General features: G+C 45.5%; 1 protein-coding gene across 4 annotated transcripts in view; it reads left to right on the top strand.

Moving 5' to 3' along the window:
• The window catches only part of LOC124187707, a 106,883-nt gene that overhangs the window by 43,493 nt on the left and 45,319 nt on the right, over nt 1-18,071 (top strand). For all 4 annotated transcript variants that reach the window (XM_046579763.1, XM_046579764.1, XM_046579762.1 and 1 more), the window contains exons 4-5: nt 2,720-2,765; nt 3,999-4,171. In XM_046579763.1, the coding sequence (XP_046435719.1) occupies nt 2,720-2,765; nt 3,999-4,171 (219 nt within the window). The remainder of the gene's footprint in view (nt 1-2,719; nt 2,766-3,998; nt 4,172-18,071) is intronic.

Below are 18,071 nucleotides of genomic sequence, written 5' to 3'. Positions count from 1 at the left end.
TTATATATCCGAGGATTTGGAGGCATGCAACAAGGTACTTTCGTAACATCGGTCACAGGTATTATGATAATTCAATAATTTTTGGTTTATACGGTTTCACCGCGCGGGGCTTTATGCAGCCTCCTCCATTCACGCGTCTACGTATAAGTATAATATAACCGCGGCTCGAAAATCACCGTCGAGTTGCGTGCCAGCCGGGCCGTTGCGTTGGTATAATCCGTAGAAAACGTTCGTTCAACAGAATTGAAACGAGGCTTATATCCACCGTATCCCCGCTACTTGGTGAGATAGAAATCTGAAAGAAAATCCACTTATCACGCGTTGCGGGAACCGGGCGGAATCGACGTGTAATTCCGGTGCTGCAGTTGAGTCCCTTCAATCGCCGCAGCGCCGCGCGCACGCGTCCTGTCAACACGCGATATGTGGAACATGGGAGTACGTGTGTATAAATCATGGCACACGGCCGTCGTACATGTACCATAATAACTGCGTACGCGGACGGATTTACGTAACGTAATTCGTACCTGCCCCGCTTGTCTCCCGCACGGAGAGGAACGCCACGCTGCAGGGGCATAATACAATGCATAAATGCATGGCAGGGACACGCGCGGTGCGTATTTACATAGATACACCCGTGTAACAATAAGCCACGAAGTACCGACGCGAGGTGGGAACAGTGACAATAGAACGCGCCCAGGTGAATCTCGAGTCACCGTAGTAGCCGCACTTACAGCCTCGGATTCCTTCTACGCGTTGCATCGAGCCACTCGAGTCCACGCCGCCAAGGTACCTGGATTATACACGATCTCGACACAACTCCGCAACTGCATTACCATCTCCTCGTGACTGTACGGCGAAGTTTTATTTTTTGGTAATTGCTTGACGGCTTGAATTACGCGACGAGGTTCCACGTCTCTGCGTCGTGACGAACAGCGATGCCTCTTTTACGCGTTAACTCGTGCACCGTGGATCACTGAACTTCGGGTTTTCACTCGGCAGTGAAGTAGAGGATGAACGAGAATTCGATGCAGCATGAATGGTCGGTTACAATCCAGACAACAATTCATCTTCCCATCGTTTTTGTTTGGATATCCGCGATAGTGTTGATTACAGAGTTAATCATCGCAGCTGACCCTTGACCCGATCGCTCGTATCGTAAATCATACGCGGCTGTAACAGTTGGCGATAGTAGAAGGACCGACTTGACCCGAGAATTATATCACTTCCGAAGTATGCGTATTGGCAAGGAATGAAACGTGACTCAGAGTACGGTGGTCTTGACTTATGAAAGAAAATTTATGATTAACGTTGTAGCGGAACAGTTTTTGTATTATACATGTACGAGGTTAGTGACCGTAAGGTTAGGCAGTTTAAACTGGAACACGCCGATAAGATTTCTAGAGTTATACGGGTGGCGCATGGCGCACCGTGCGCGTAGGTGTGGCGCCCATTAAACGCGAACGGTATCGGAACAAATTAACTTTCGATCTAAGAATATAACCCCTCCGTATAATGCTAGATACGTCTGTGTTCATAGCTGATCTACGATTAACGGCTTAGGCGTGTACACACGTCTGCGTCTCCGAGCACGCCGATCTTCGCTGTTTGATAATAACATTAGTAATGAGAATTATCTTTATTGCCACATCACATACCGCGAGCCTAATGACAGAGAAACAAAACTACGGTGATACAATGGCACGCTCGGATTGTGATATCAACACTGTGAACGACTAGTCGACTTTGTTTGCATTGCCTGCAATGTTTTATCCAGGGGTTGCAGGTGTTTCAGTTCGCAAGAATGAGCTCCACCATTTCCTAATCCGGTACCAATGAAAAGATGCGCGAATTCATGATCAGTTTTGAAAAGCTATAACAAGAATCTTAGATTAGTTACCATTCTTCCAATTTCAAAAGGAGAACGTAAGTAAAAGGAAAAACGAAAGTAACAGCGGAGCGTAAGATTCGGGAATACGTCAAGCTTAAAGAAGATGAATCGAGCGATAGTAACTTTGGATAATCAGTCTCAACGTTTTGATTAACGCGTTCCTATTGTCCGCACAACAGGGAATCAAGGGTTGATATTGGAACGCGCTCGCTCCGTTTATTGAGCTCATTACTTACTCACGGCTACCACGGAGTCCGCGTTACCTATCTTCAGCTCGTTAATAGCCAAATGTGCTCGGGCACTTAGTCCTGTGGTTTGGAGCGAACGGTCGGAATGACAACGCAATCGCTCGATGGCCGAAACGCCGCGTCTGCCTCCGGACTGGACCCCAAGGACGAACTATGGGCCGGAGCCGGGGCGAGACGAGGTCTTCGGGGACCGAGGTAACGGGCCCGGGTATTGGCTGTTCCGAGAAGCCAGCTCAAGATGGTAACAGACAAAAGGATTCCAGCGAGCTTAGGTCAAGAACTTTGAGCTACCGAAGCACTACCGGTAACGCTTATTCTTTCGGCTCTTTGCCGTACGTTACGCATCCAGCATCTCGGACCGCAGGGAACTCGTAACGAACTCTCCTCGATGATCGCCAGTGTATACGTATAACTCTTCTCATAAGCGCACACTTATCCACAAGCAATATGAGAATATAAGTGGAAGCACTCGCCTTGCTATCCGCGCTGTACTTCATGTATTATACATGTATCCCTTCTTTATATCTTGGTCATTGTATTTTAAATCGTTTTAATAGGCGTCGTTTTTTTTATTTCCTTCCAGCTCCAGGGGACCCTCGAAAGCTGGGACGCCGAAAACTTCAAGCCTGGTGAGTATGAAAGGAGACGGGGTCTGTTGTGCTCCGTCGTTTGGTCCTTCTCCCTCTCTCCGCGTCTTGTCGCTGCTTTAAATTATAACTAGCTTCGAGGCTCTTATCCCAGGGTCCTTATCTCGAACGGATTTGTACCGGGACAGGATACTCGTTACGTTTATTAAAATTTACACCGAATGTGTACGACCGCGCCCAATTCTCCCCCTACGAGGAGTGGTGAGGTCACGCGGGGCCAAGCTGCTACGACGCCGACGGATTTATATGTATATCGAGGCTGACTTGAAGAGATTGAGAGAGACCGACTGTGTTTGAGTTATCTTCGGGTCCCGGGGGTTGCTGTTGCTGTCTCGGTTTTACCCGCGGCACCTCGATATCTTAAGTCGCGTTTCACTTGACACGGGTTTTGGATTCCGTCCGATATTTTGCTGTCTTTACTCGTTAATCCGCGAAAGATTTTAGTGAAATTTTGGTGGGTAATGTGAGAACTGATCATAATAGATCGATTTCAAGCCGGAGTCACCCTTCGAGAATTGGATGACGATCGCGTCCAGTGTGGTCTCTGATTTTAGCGAGCGTGATATTTTTCGCAGAATTTGGAAACCGCAAGTGTTGGAATTTGAAACCGCACGCTGATACTCTTGCCCGGTATACAGTATCTCGGTTCTTGTGATGATCGAGACAAGTCAGTCGTACGTTCTTCACCGGGTTGTTTCACAAGTCCGGGTTCCAACGAGTAACAACGTATAGCGAACGAGCTAGCAACTACAAGTCCGCGTGCTCAGCATGCCACAATTAAAATCCAGATGTTCGTTCTTGATGCGGAGTTTTGAAAAAACTATAGAATGTTAACTACTTTGAGGTAAGGAAAAAAGGAAAATGACAAGTTGCTAGTCGCGTACCAGTATACACGCAGCTACGTAACATAGAAAAAACGTATACACCGTCCGGCAAATGCGTTGGATGGATAGGCAAGTTCAGGGTCGAAGTTCTTCCGCCATTCACGTAACACAATAAACCTGTAAGAAAACAATCGAACGTTCCACTCGTACATGTTATAATACACTTGAAAGTAACAACCATCGGACGGTTGGTTGCGAGGTTGGTTGCGAGGGTGTTCCGCCAAGCCACTGGTATCCATATATGACCTCTAAATGTTTTCTTGAATCAACGACACCGTCGCGCGAGAACTTGTTCCCGATGCAATCTTGATCCCCGTGATTCGCCTGGCAGGTGATCTCTTTCCACCCTCGTTCTGGGAGGCGTACTGGGAGTACCTGGAACGGTATGGAACGGCTCGCCGAACGCTGGACCAACTCCAAGCCGCGGAAGACCCCCTGTTGCACTTCTTCAGGCTGAGACAAGCGGCGGCGAGGCACTCACCTTCGTCCCTGTTGCTGCTACCGGTGAGTTATCATTTTTTATATGTCTACTAGGCGAGGGTCCGTCTCGCTTATTTGACGAGGATCACCGTGGACGTTGGATTCTTCTTCATGGCTAGTTTTTATTTATTCACGTATTTAGTTTCATCGTGTCCGTTTTTTCGAGATATCTCTACTTACAAATCGCCACTACACGGACGCACTTCTTTCGGACGAATCTTCGTAGCTATAAGTCTTCCAGATTCGGTATGCATGTTCAACCGCGTCGTATGCAAATTACTTACAATGGACTTATGGGCGTCTTTTTGTTCTGGAACAGAATACTCGAACGTTTATGCTGCCGTTATTCTTTTCGCATGGTTAGTTCATACCAAACGCCAATCACCCCGTACATTATGCAGTTATGGCAGCGTGTAACGTAACCGCTGCACTTTTCATTTGTCAAGAGCAAATGAACGGAACAGGTATCTGCTCTGTTCGTTTGATTATTTCCTGGCAAGAACCGTGTGCGTTTCCGAAATCCCATGTTCTGGAAACTGTACATTAACATCTGGTTCTGATCTGCTCACTTGCGTTAACCGTAAATTTCTACGTATTCTGAGACATAACCTTCTTGGAATATCTTTTTCCATGGGACCTTGTTCGTTCCATTCTACTCCTGTGGACGATCAGTATCAAGTTTATATAGACCACTTGTGGCACAATTTCTACACGAAATCGACCAGTTATTATAATTATTGACGTATGTACGTTCCGATCCGTTATGGCTTCTGGAGATCCTGCAAATCGTTGAAGTGACTTTCGGGATAACAATAGAACCATTCGAAAAATGTTTAGTGTCCATTGCCAGTGGATTCAGGAACTGTTATCACGTATAATTATTCACACTATTGTTTGGTGCAGGCTTTAAATAAGCGCGTTGCCGGGAATCACTCTGTACCAACCATGTCAGAAATGAAAGTAAATGTCGAGTACGCCATTCGACACTTTCGCGAATAATATTGGCATTTCGTACCTGACACATGATTGTTGCGTGCTTACGTATAGTATAAGGAGATAGAAAATTTCTGCGTATTAACGCGAGAAGACGGTAGAAGAAAATTGTTCGTCGACTTCCGAGTGTCATTGCAGTTGATTTCTGAGAACCTCGATACTGGAAACTCCAACTTTCCTGACTGCACGTCTTGTTCAGCCTCTCACGGAGCCCAAAAACTAGACACGCAGCTGCAGACAATGAGTCGTTCTAGGTCGGTGTAGACGGTGGTGCGCTAAACGCGTTTCCATAGACTTGGTAATCTTTACTGTCCGTCGGTTTGAGGCGCTTTTGAAACCCATTAAACGAGCCAAGGGCCTTGCCTTTATCAGCGGGCCCGGGCTCGTCAATATTTAAGTTTCGTATGTGGGCACTTGAAATGCCTGCACTTGTCCAGGCGCATACAGTGTGAAGCTAGATGCACGTAGCTACACCTTCGAAAATCCTCCGACTCTATACGGCTCTTTCTTTACGACATACGACGGAATTCAGGAGGCAGAAAGGCAGACGCACATATATATATATATATATATATACGCATTCACTCACACACGCGCGTGATCGTTGTTTGCCCGAAACTATGTATGAAGATATCGAAATCCTTCGGACCAGAGAATGTGAAGTGTATTACAGTGACCGTGCGTAAGCATCCTATATATCTCGTATCTGATCACAGTGTGAAGGATCGAGGCGGGATTGGGACGACGACGGAAATACGTACTCCGGGACAACTCAGTTATACCGTTCCAGCAAACACACTGACGATGAGCAGTAGTTAACTTATTAAATTATAACCACGTTTTTATGTCGAAATATTTCATATCCAGGAAAGCTCGGCATCTTGGAATTACCTAGGAGATATCTCAATAATTCGCCACGCGTTGAAAATTCATTGGGTCAGGCTTATCTTACCGCGGGATTCTGGATCCAATTAAGAGGTTCTAACTTAGTCGGTAATATTTGTTTGTCGTTAAACCGAAGGAGGCGACTGGGCTTTGTGTCCTTTATTTGTGAAAGTCTATATTAAATTCTGTAGTATCGCTGAATTTATTCCCATCGTTAAATTGAATCGGTATAAAGAAAAATTTGATTTTTAATGAACAGTTATTTTTCGAGCCCGCTGCCTCTCTTGCGGACGGGTATTTTACTGAAACGGAAGCCCTCGGGCCCCGAGTTACGCGCGTGGGGATCGCTGCAGCGTTGATTTATATTGCGGTCATAATATTTAGTCACGTGAGACGGAGCGCAACCTCTGAATTAAGTGCGAGCAGCCAAAGGTTGTTAACGATCCTCGTATATGCAAGAAGCTTTACGCATTCCTTTCGCATTTGCATTCGTTATACCTATGTTTGAACAACTACCCGCAATCATCCTCGAGAGTTGCAATGCCACAACAGAGATGTCGTTGCCTAGGTAATACTTCCGGTATACGCTCGCCGCAACGCGCAACGCTGCGAAGCGCGAAAAAAACACTTAGTTACACCCATTCAAGCAAAACTCTACGGTCTCGTTTATTTGTTCAGCCGAGATTCTTTCGTGTCCATCGCTGAGAATCCCTGACACAAATTATCCATAGGTAAATATTTTTCCGAGTATAACATTGGACCCGAGTAAACACACTCGGGATTTATTTGTCTTCGATATTATCGACGTTCGGTTAATGGATTGATTGATTGATCGGTCGATCGATAGATTGATTTCTTGATAATCCCTAGGCACGATCACTTCTTAGCTCTGCTGTTATAATGTAATGCCATGCCGCTGCAGGCAAGAAACGGGGCGAATAAACGTTCGTAACTGCAGATTGAGATCCACGGCTACTTCTCGGGCTCGATATGTGTCTGTTACGTGCATTTCCTTTTACGATTTCGACGCCTACATCTCGCTGATGCCGCACGGATAACAAAGGGGCAATTGACTGGCTATAAAAATTTTTAGTGTACCACTTCGACTAGAAATGATTGGGAAGAATCCCTTTATTCATGGGCCAATCTTCCCAGCGTCGTTGCTGATGGGGAGATATTTGTTATAGTCGCCACTTTTTCGATCGACAACCGATTTCTGGCTGCAAACATCGTCGCTCAAGGATACGCAAATATTTTTAGAGAAGGAATCGCTCTTGAAAATAATCATTTGCGATGCGCCGTCTCGACGGTTTTTACCCAGAGAGTGGCATCGCTGGAAAGAAGTAAGTGGCTTTTATTACATCGTTTTCTTTACGAGTAAACGTCGTTTTGTAGAAACTCATACCTAACTAAGCCTGTGAAATCATTAAACTTTCATCTTAAACGACAAATTCACCATAGTGTTTCTCAACAAGTGTTTGTTGCGCATGAAAGTTTTACGAGTAACTAATTTACCGTTGTTTTTCTCTTCTTTTTCTGTGATTACCCACTTTCGTAATGAGTTTTTCAAACTGTTTCTCAAGCATAGATCGGTAACTCGCAAGTTTTCGTGAAAATATAAAATCTCCCGTACTGATTTGTGATTTCGTTCCTACTTGAGAACATGAAGAATACATCGTTAATCGATTTATAAAATGATTATTCAGAGAAAGTTGCACGTGAACGGATATCTCGAACTTAGTACTACGAGAATTGATCTTAAAATACAGTTTGCGAATGATTGGTTTCGGACGCGTTGCTTAGTTACAAAAATACCTTTACAAGCCTAAAATCTGTGTATGCTCAGGCAGATATAAACGACCGAGACAAGAATTCCATAACCAAATTAGAAAATAACAAGAGGTTGGCAAAAAAGCGTTAATGATTAACGAGTCTGATATCTTCATAACTAATATCAAACTCGTTTGATGTGATTTTCTACACGAACGCTCGATCCCGATATGATGAATTTGAAAGTCTAAATGGAAGTTGCGTGTCGTAGCCCAGATTCTGATTCTTATTCCTACTTTACTTTTTGTCGTTAATTTACTCTCAGTTCAGTTCACACCGCATAGTTGGCGTTATAGTTACGTGGCCGTCAGTTCTAAATTCCGTCACGTTTTTTATCACGTGCGTTTCGTCAACCTGATTTCCAGCCGTATAAGACACTCATTCGAGAACTTACATCGTAAACTAGGATCCTCTTTTTTTTAGGATAAATGTTCATCGTGGAAAGATCTTCGATGGATCGATTGCCCACCTAGTCTTTTTATCCATTATTAACGCGTTTTAGCTCGAACGGACACTTGTCAAATTTACCATGTCCTTTGGCGTTTAGCGGTTTCAACGTATTTGCAGACTCAACAAGACCGGATCTTGAAGATTCGGAATTTTTAATCTCTGGTGTGTCCTTGTTTTCTCAGATCTTTGCTTTGAGTTATTACTCGGCAGTCTAGAAATCTAGTATCAAGGGAAAAGTCAAGCCTTTGAGAAATAATTAGCAGCAGCAATGAAATCACAACGTAGAACTGATAGCTTAATCACGAAGCTTTTACAGGTGGCTGACTCGATGATTAAACGTTCAGTTACCCTCGGGTGGATAATATGTAACGAGCAGTGAGCCATCGCCTCAAAGCTACGTGCAAGGTATTCCAGGCCGGGTCTAGTGAAAGTCTGATTTTCAATTACGCAACTCTCTGCATACTCCGGTGAATCTTCTTCGGTTAACCTTTAAGATTCTCTTGTAACGTACGGATATACCGACCGGGTACAAAAGTCCTCTCCCGCCGGTCCGTCCGTTTGCCTGAAGCTGCGGCTTGTTCTCGATATCTTCGAAGTTACGTAATGGTCTGCGAAAGGCTCCCACATATCTGGATTTTCATCGAGTGGTAACCACGTGCTCATCACGTCGTCCGAATGCAGCGTTCGCGCGTACGCAGAACGCCCGGAAAGAATAATGAAAAAAGAAATCAGGTCGAGCAGGGCTTGCATTGATCACCTCAGCGGGATCGTAATCACTTCGATGATGTGGGTACGTACCTTTCATGCTGCAACGCTTTTAAAATAAATGGTGAAAGTCGCAAATTGGCAATTGGCGGTAATAAAGATCGATCCGAGGTATGAAACCTCCGACGAGTCAAGTAGCCGATGAACATCACCTGCACTGGATGGCATCGTGGGCTGCTTGACCCGTACAGGTTCCAGTATGGACTCGCGCTCGCCGCTGCCTACGTTCAACGTCCGAGGTATGGATGGATTATGCACGGTTATGTCACACGATGGTGTTGTCCTATTCGACGGGAAGCAAATGCTTCGCGTGCCCGTATCACGGAAACTCGCGAGATGCGAATAGTCTTTCACTGTACGTATAGGCAAATTATACGTTCATGCCTTAAGGTGCCAATCGTACGCAATTGCTTAGTCCGCTTACCACGAATCAATATTTACACTTTGCATTGTAACTCGATCTGGGATAATTCAGTCTGAATTTTAATTCGTAAACATGTCGCATCGGACCGGAAAAGCTATTTTGCTATATTTAGGTACCCTGGAAATTTATGGTATCTGGAAAGAAATGTTTGAACATTGGGGAATGTTGAGTTGGAGTTCATTAAAATTCTCTCCAGTGTTGAGAATAAAATTAAAACGTGCAACGCATTGTATTTTAAGTATATACCGTTAACAGTCCGATATTTTTGAATAAATTATCATTCACAGCGGAATTATGCGGCGTAGATTTTATGTAAGGTCTCGAGTTCAAATTAGACTTAGGTCCACATATCGACTAATTAAAGATCCGTGTTTCATAGGAAGCGCCGAGATGCATGAATTCGTCGCTTTGTTCATTATTTCTAGCATCGATAGACCCCGCGGGATGTGAGGAAGCTGATAATTGGTTATTAAAATCATTTTTTATTGGTTACGGAAGTAATAAGCCTCGAGTCTTAACTAGTCGCCGTATCTATTCACAACATCCTTTGACAGATATTTATAGTCAAATCGATCAGTTAATTAGGCATTGTTGACCTTGGAGGACTGGTTGTAGGCCTTTCGAGTCCCGCGGGCCGTTAACGGAGGGTCGTCCAGGGGGAAAAAGAAGAGATTTTAAACGTCCGATACCGCGAGCGGTCCACCGTAAACGCTTCCGGTAATTCGCTGTGAAATATCAAATGATCCGCTCGATTCCGCGGTCTACCAGAAGTCGCGCGCGTGACCGTTTATGTAACCCGGGGTTCGAGGCTCCTGCCACCGCAATTCTGACCGACCGAGTCCAGCCACGCTGCACTTCACTGATCACATTTTCGAAGGACATAAACCGATCCGCTCTTATCTCTGACCAGGCTGCGATGCCAATTACCAACGGTGCTCACGGTGCACCCGCGCAATCTAGACCATTTGATAAATTAATAGATAAACCCTGCAGCCAATCGTGAGATAACCGCTGATGAACATCCTCGGCAACTTTGTTCCTGGGTCTCGACCTGCGTTGCAATTGGCGTGCTTTTGCCATCTGACTGCGAACGGCGGACGGCTTAGGTGCGAATGATTTCGCTTTATAGTCTCATGTTAATCCGAGTCCAAGTTTGCTGTGATCTTGATCTTTCGAACGATTCAAACTCGGAAAAGTCACCGATTACTACGATGACTTGTAATAGAGAGGAATGGTATGGAACGGAGTATCAAAAGGCACTTACGTGAGATTACACAACCTCGTGGATATGGGTTCGAAGACTTTTCAGTGCAAGCCATATCGAATCGAGAGGAAGTATCATGAAATTTGGCTGCCGGTTTTACACCGAAGCAACGTATCGAAGATTATACTTTGATTCATGACTATTGCGCATTGGTGCACGTAATCTGATCAAATCGAAATTTATCGATACATCGTAAACTGTGCCATCAGTGTCCAAGCTTGTTGGAAATCTATGAAAAATAAATGTGAGACGAAATGAAAATTATGACCGATAGTACAAAGCCAACCGCGAACGGCATCGCGTCTTGACGTCATTCGAGAGTCTCCACGAACGTTTTGGACCAACGACGGACGTCAGCGCTGACGCAACGCGCTCCTAATACTTAGTTAGGCGTTAAGACGGAGAACCCTCGGTCATAGTTTGGAGTCGGGTGTAACGCGGGATGTCGGGAAAGGCTGAAAAGCGATTATGGAAGCTCGCGTGGGATCTACGTGCTAATGGACCTTCAAAGGCTCTCTGTGATAAGTAATCATCGCTAGGCTGGTTTACGATTAGAGGCTAACGAACGGCACCCGATGACTCGGAAGACGCGATGGGCCTTTCCGGTGATTCCGGGACTCTTTGTACTTCAGCCCGGGTACGTTTTGACAACGCTTTTAAATCCGCGGGCTTAATCGCCGACGCCATTTTCGTCTTCTTTCCTCCTCTTCTTTAGACTGGCCCCGCTGCAGGACGGGCCTTAAAAACTCTTTACCGCGCTCGTGAGTCGTTCTTGTATATTATACCCACTCGACGAGATCGAGATAACGAAATTAAGGAACTCGAACCGGCAGCAGCGACGGCGGCTCTCCTGGACCCCCGGGGCACTCTGGGTTGCAAATTTGCGAAAAGAAGCCGAGCCACGCATATATACTGTATATACGCGAGTGTATTTTACGGCCAAATCTTCGCCCCGGGTTTCCTCCCGTCATCGGTCAATGTCTCTCGGGATAACGCTGCTGTAGGGGGTTCTCTTGACGGCGCGATGCGATGCAGCCGCAGCTGCCACGCGAGGCGGACACGGAAGGCTCGAATCTCGCCTCGTTGTGTGTTTGGACAACCATCCTCGGCCGGATATTTTATTTATATATCCGTCCCCTCGCCCTCTTCGCTCCTCTCGCCACTCACGTTAGTCGCCCGACACACCCGGGGGTTTTCAAAGAATAAATAACCCTCCGCGGTGAAATAAATATACAAGGTGTTAAATCTGTCCTCAAAATGCGGAGGAACGTGGATATTCCTGTGCGAGGTATGTGAGAGGCGGAAGATCGATCGATCGATCCTTTATTATTAATCGATCGAGCATCGATCGCGTCGGTTCGTATTACAGCTGCACAATAAGCCGCTGCGCTGCGATGCGCACGTCGTTGGGTTTTAGAGAATTTTGTAACGGCGTTCCTACGGCTCTTGACAATTTTCAAAATACATCCTCCATTCCGCATGAATAACGCGCTCCCGCGGCGTTAAACATTTTCATACCGGTTCGAGATCCAAGCGTCGCGTTATAAAGTCACGAGATAACCTCGCATCTATAATCCTGCTACATTTCCCTGCCGCAATTCGCACCGCGGGTATAACGGTAATTCCGGACACCTGTCTAGAGGCCGGCTGCTATTAGATCGTCATCTGGAGCAACAGAATTATTTCACGACCGGTTAACGGTGGCGGGTGTTGAGATGCTATGAGACCAAGAGAGAATACTAGCCAATCTGGAACACCTTCACGAAATTAGTTTTCCCTGTGATTAGAATCAGAAGCTTTGGTCAACGACAAAAAAAGAGAAAAAAAAAAAAAGACGAAAATTTGATTCTTCCAGGCGATCCGAGGACTCGGAAAATAATCGGTTTGAAGTATCGCATAAAATGATCCCGGCATGCTCGCGCAGCGGGTGCTTCTGCTGCAGCTGGATATCAACTCTCGTATAATGTCTGCGCGTTTGAATCTGCGTGTAAAAAGTCATGGGTCGTTAGCGGTGATACGTATAGCATTCCGGAAGAGCATGGCGGACAACGTTGACGTTGTAGATTTTCTCGTTGTCGCCTGTCACTTGGCACGTGCACGCACGCCTGCTGCTCCTTCGCATGCGATATACGTATTTCCTATACTCGTATAAACGTTTTACACTTGTACGTGTTACAGTACGCAGCCATTACACGCTCGTGCTTGACGTCTTAATGCCTTTGATATGCATCATTTTCGATTTTTTTTTTTCTAATCCAAGAATCCAGCCCGCGTGCCCGAACAAATAGTCGGAGTCGAAATATTTTTTTGTCAAAGAAGAAAGATTTCTGTAATGTTATATCAGACATTCCAAACAAGCGGATTTTTTCAGTCAAAGGCGACGGCTTGCTGGTTAGATATTGTTATTATCCTACATTACGAAAGTAACGTACATCGGACCAAAGCGCTCGATTCAGGCAGCAGGCGTCGTTGCTTTTTATTGCGTCTCGTTGGATCGATGACGAATAACATAATTGACCGCGTTGAACTGTCCAGACTCCCAGCACTCGGGATTTCTTATCGTTTTATGAAGCACACGTGTTTATATTCACCCGATACATTACGCCTATCGCCGAATATCGTTTGTGTTTAGAATTATGTTGTTAGAGCTGATCATGAGAGGCTGCACTGTATCAGAGCTGTCTGAAAGGAATTACAAGATTAATCACTGGCTCGACGATCGTTGCTGCAGGCTTTGGCAGTGCGCAATGATCGTCGTTAGTTTTCGTAATCGTAATTTCGTAAACTTTCCACAAAGATCGCCACGAAGACCATAAAATTAATCCGCTGCAGCGGGTAATTTATCGTCCTCTATCGTCTGTGTAAATCTTATATTACGGCAGACCGCAAGAGTTGCAATTTCGCCGCTCTTGCACGGTCAGACGACTCGGAACGGTGGCCAAAATCGCGGCCACTAAGCGTCCTCGTTTGATTCTCATTCTCAATGTCCGGTGATTCTTCGAAACGCCGATTCCTTCCGCGTCGACGACGTGACGTGGTGCCTACAATAAAGAGCCTGCTAAAATATCGGGACGAATCGAAGACGCGAGGACGAGTATAAAGTACAAAGACCGCTCCATCTGTATATTAATATAAACTCCTTCTCTAATTATGAATCTTTTGTAAAATCCAAACGTGTAGGGAGAGGCAGGATGTCACGCCTGCACTGCGTGCCCTGCAAGCATGGGCATTATTCTGCCGGCCTCCTCGGAATTACAAGAACCTCCGAGTGCCCAGTACGTGTATTGTCGGTACGTGCGTAGACACATCGCCTATGTGTTCTATGTTAGCTATTTTACCCACACCTTGCACAACGAGAAGCTGCTGCCGCTGCACTTGTATGCACCGGAGAGAGTCACTCGCTGCATGTGTAGATTATACTGCTGAACAAGGCGGCACAACTCGCGGGAGAAATAGTCAGAGGGACAGGGGGAAACGTTTAGAATTCTCTCGATGTAGGAAGAAAGGACTATCGTGCGGCCGCGGCGGTTTAGGACCCGTCTCATCATCTTGCCGCAGGAAATATTATTAACTCGAGAGTTTAATACTCCGTCTTGTTAATCCACAAGAATCTTACAAATTATACTCGTACGATGCATCTTCAACACGTAGATTATACAACTCACCGGCATCCCATTCTGGACAAGATATTAAATTTATCCAATGTTTCAACGGTCGGTTCGGTATCTTGAGTAATTGTTGTCTTGTAAAAATGTGTGAATCAACTTTCGTATCCAGTGTTAATTTATCGTATACTTTGCGCCACTTGCAAGTAGATAATCCGTCTCGGATCGTTTTCGCCTCCTCTGTTGTAGGATCGGGACTCGTCTTGAGATTCGGACTCCCGCTTACGGTTTTCCATCAATAATATACATATTATAGTATCAAAGCAAATGTTCGGCTTGCAGGAACAAAAGCGATCGTGTCAGGGTTGCGATTCGACACGAAACGCGGAGGTTACACACCTATCGCAGAGATAAGCGATCGGTCAGCGAGTCGTTTGCGAGTGACGGGTTCGCTCATGGAATACCTATTTGAGATTCGCGATATACTCGGCCGGGCAGCGTTACGGGTGCCCACGCCTACATACGCCAGCGCCGTATGCGAGCACAGATCGGGAAAGGCGGACTAGACGGACCGCATGCGGTACAAGGTGCAAATCTCCGTGGAACCGGCGCAAAACTGCAGCATGAAGAATGACGGGACATCCAGGAGGGAGCCAGTTACGTCACGATGACGCTGCGAACGACCATTTGTAGTTTTAATTATTCGATTCTTGTACGCCGCAGCAGCTCATACGACGAAGCTGGGGGCGGCAGGGAGACAAAGGAATGTCTCGCCCCCCGTCATCGGCGTCTTCGTTGTCGTCGACGCGGTGCTGCTGATCAACGGATAAGAATACGACGTGTTCGAAAACTTATTGGTTATAAAAGTCGATGGTGGTGCGCGCGCCGCTGTGTACCTTATACCTACAACTACACCGTGCTGCGGGGGTCACTGGTGAAAAGAAAACTGAAAAATTTCATGAATAAAAGATCAATTCCCTCCCACGCTTCACCCTTCTTTCCAACCCCCGCAGCGGGCTGCACTCTCTGCTGATAAATATTGTTATTCGAATCGCGCGTGCGGGAATATTATATTACAGGACATATAATATTCATGATCTATGGGCAAAGGATCCTTAATGGACACGATCCTTCGCTCCGCAAGACTCTGCCCGTCGCGAGGATCATCTTTTTTTTCGTATTTTAAACATCATTCTTCTTTTTTTTCAGTGCAGCGTTTCTTTGCCATCAAATTTGACGCGGAACAGACAGAAATTTTACAGCGTAAACTTTCAGTGTGTTTAGCGAAAGGCTACTCGGAGAATTCTGTGATTCACTCAACGTTCGACTCTGAGACAATGCTTTACTTCCGTTAATTTAGCTTTTTCCCTTCTGTTGAGCACGTGCACGAGGCATAACAGTCCTTTTATTTCTGGCGGTAATCTTGGATGATCCGAGTTGCGTTTTTCACCCAGAATGCTGGACCTGTAGCTGCTGACTTTCTACCTCTGGGACTTCTCTATATGATTCTAAGATTTTGTGAATTTTCAAGCCCAACAACTGGCTTGGAATACTTGAACGTAGAATTCTCTCAAGATTGGATAGAAGCTTTTTTTTTAATCTTTTGCAAAATTGTTGATTTGAGGTTCTTGACTTCCGCATCCGCGAAATTGCCGTATCAGAAACTGAAGTGCTGAGCTGATAAAGTGGCGAGTGCGATTCGCAATTCGTGCAGCCACTGATCGGAAATTGTGTAACGATTTGTTGAATTGCGCGTGCTAAAATTGCGCTGCGATTCGATCGTTGAAAATTGGAGATTTATATCCATGCAAACGCGGTAGCTATAGTGCAGATACTATACGCACAGCTGATTGGAAATTGGAAATTGGAAATAAATTCGAATCGAACGTGTGCGCACTTCTATGATTTCTCTATACAGGTTCTGAGATCTAGAAAGTGAAACGATAATTTATTTGATTGTACGTATTCCCGTCGTTAATCAAAAGCTATTAAATTAAAAGAAATGCTCGGGACTTTTGATGCCGCGCTACTTAATCGCCGACAGCAAATAGTCGCACTTTTCACTCGCAATTTTATAATAGCTGTTTACAGAAAGAAGTAGTCGTTGCGGGTATGGGAAAAAAGTTGAATTAAACAACGGGAAAAAATTCACGTGTGAGAGATAAATTTTCTTCTTATCAGCTTTCTTGATTGCGTCGCAGCTTAAACTCCAGTCGCGCGATGGAGACAAGCGATCAGTCGAACTCGCGATCGCCGTTTTAATTCACGTCGTAACTCACACCCGCGCTTCAACAGCAACACCTCGCTGTTTCTTCTGCGATTTTACGAGCCCCTGACTAAAACCCGACGTCGAATTCAACGCCGGTCTTGATCCAAAGCGTGGCAGAGACGAATTCCTTCGCAGCTCTCTGCTGCTCTGCAGTCGTCGTGCTGTCTCGTTTACTTTCACTGCCGATAGTAGCCCAGGGCAAAATCGGCCGAACGATTATTCGCGGCCTGTATACTCGTTCAGGGCGATAAACCATTCATTATAAACTGATGTGGGATAAAATTATAAAAAAATAAAGTTTTCTCCTCTCGATTTCCCGCAATTTATTCACATCGTCGAACCTAGACCACCGTGCGTACCCTACAATCGGTCGACTCTGATCGAACTGTTTTGCAACAACGGGGTTATTATACTCCGTAATCAATCCGTCAACAATACATTCGCGCCGATTAATTTTCACGCCGTCAACTTTAGTCGCGGTAACTAATAGAATCCAGACTGGAAATTTTTTTGGTAGTATTTCGAGGATCGAAGAACGGCGAATATGATCCGGAATCGACGATATTTCACTCGTGGGAGAAAACCCGAGGTGTCAGGGTCGGTCAAGATTAAGATCGCCGAGTCTTGAGCGTCGATGTTGAATTCCTCGCGGCTCGCTACTCCGAGAAAGAGACTAGCTCTTTCTCTTTCTCTCTATCTCTCTCTCTACCTCTTTCTCTCCGGTAAAACTTGCTCCGCGTCGATGGTAAAATGGAACTCGTTCATAAAACCGCGGCGATGAGCAAGTTTTGCAGCGCGAGCTTGCAGCCAGAGGGGCGGAATTAGACTCGAGCTCAAAAAGTTGAGTACTGCTTTCTTCTGCAGCAACGTTTAACGCTCGGAATTGTGCCGTCCGTTTTTAACTTTGCACTAATTCCTTCACTGAGCGCGGTAAATAGGGTGTCAACTGTCGCAACCGGGGAACGTGGGCGGATTTAACGCGACTCAACGTTTCCTTAACTCTCTGCCCACCGATTTAAATGTACTTACAATTAAATTACCTCCTCGCCGAATTGCCGAGCACGTTGAAGCCGCTTATGAAAAAACAGAGCTAGATCTAATCCGCTTTTGAAAAAGCCAACGTGGGTGGGTTTAGCCATGCTTTTCGGCCTCCGAGCTAAGCTGAACAAAATCAAAACGCCGTCCCGATTTTATTATGCCTATGTTCCGAAAGTAAAGCAGAAACTAATCGTCATGCTTGGGTGCAGGAAAACTGAATTTTGTGTTTATCCATAATATTCTTTGGCTTACTGTCAGTTATCGGGACGCGTAGGTTTCTTTTTTCATTCCGATTCTTGAAACGTAGAACGCTCACATTTACACAGTTTGTGGCTACAAATATACCTAAATTCTAATTCTTACGTCTTGCGCCATTCACGCACGTGATATAATACCTTGCT

Source organism: Neodiprion fabricii, chromosome 1 (assembly GCF_021155785.1).
Source record: "Neodiprion fabricii isolate iyNeoFabr1 chromosome 1, iyNeoFabr1.1, whole genome shotgun sequence".
In the NCBI taxonomy this organism is placed as follows: Eukaryota; Metazoa; Arthropoda; class Insecta; order Hymenoptera; family Diprionidae; genus Neodiprion; species Neodiprion fabricii.
Note: the sequence above shows the minus strand (reverse complement) of the source record. Positions and strands in the feature narration are given on the sequence as shown.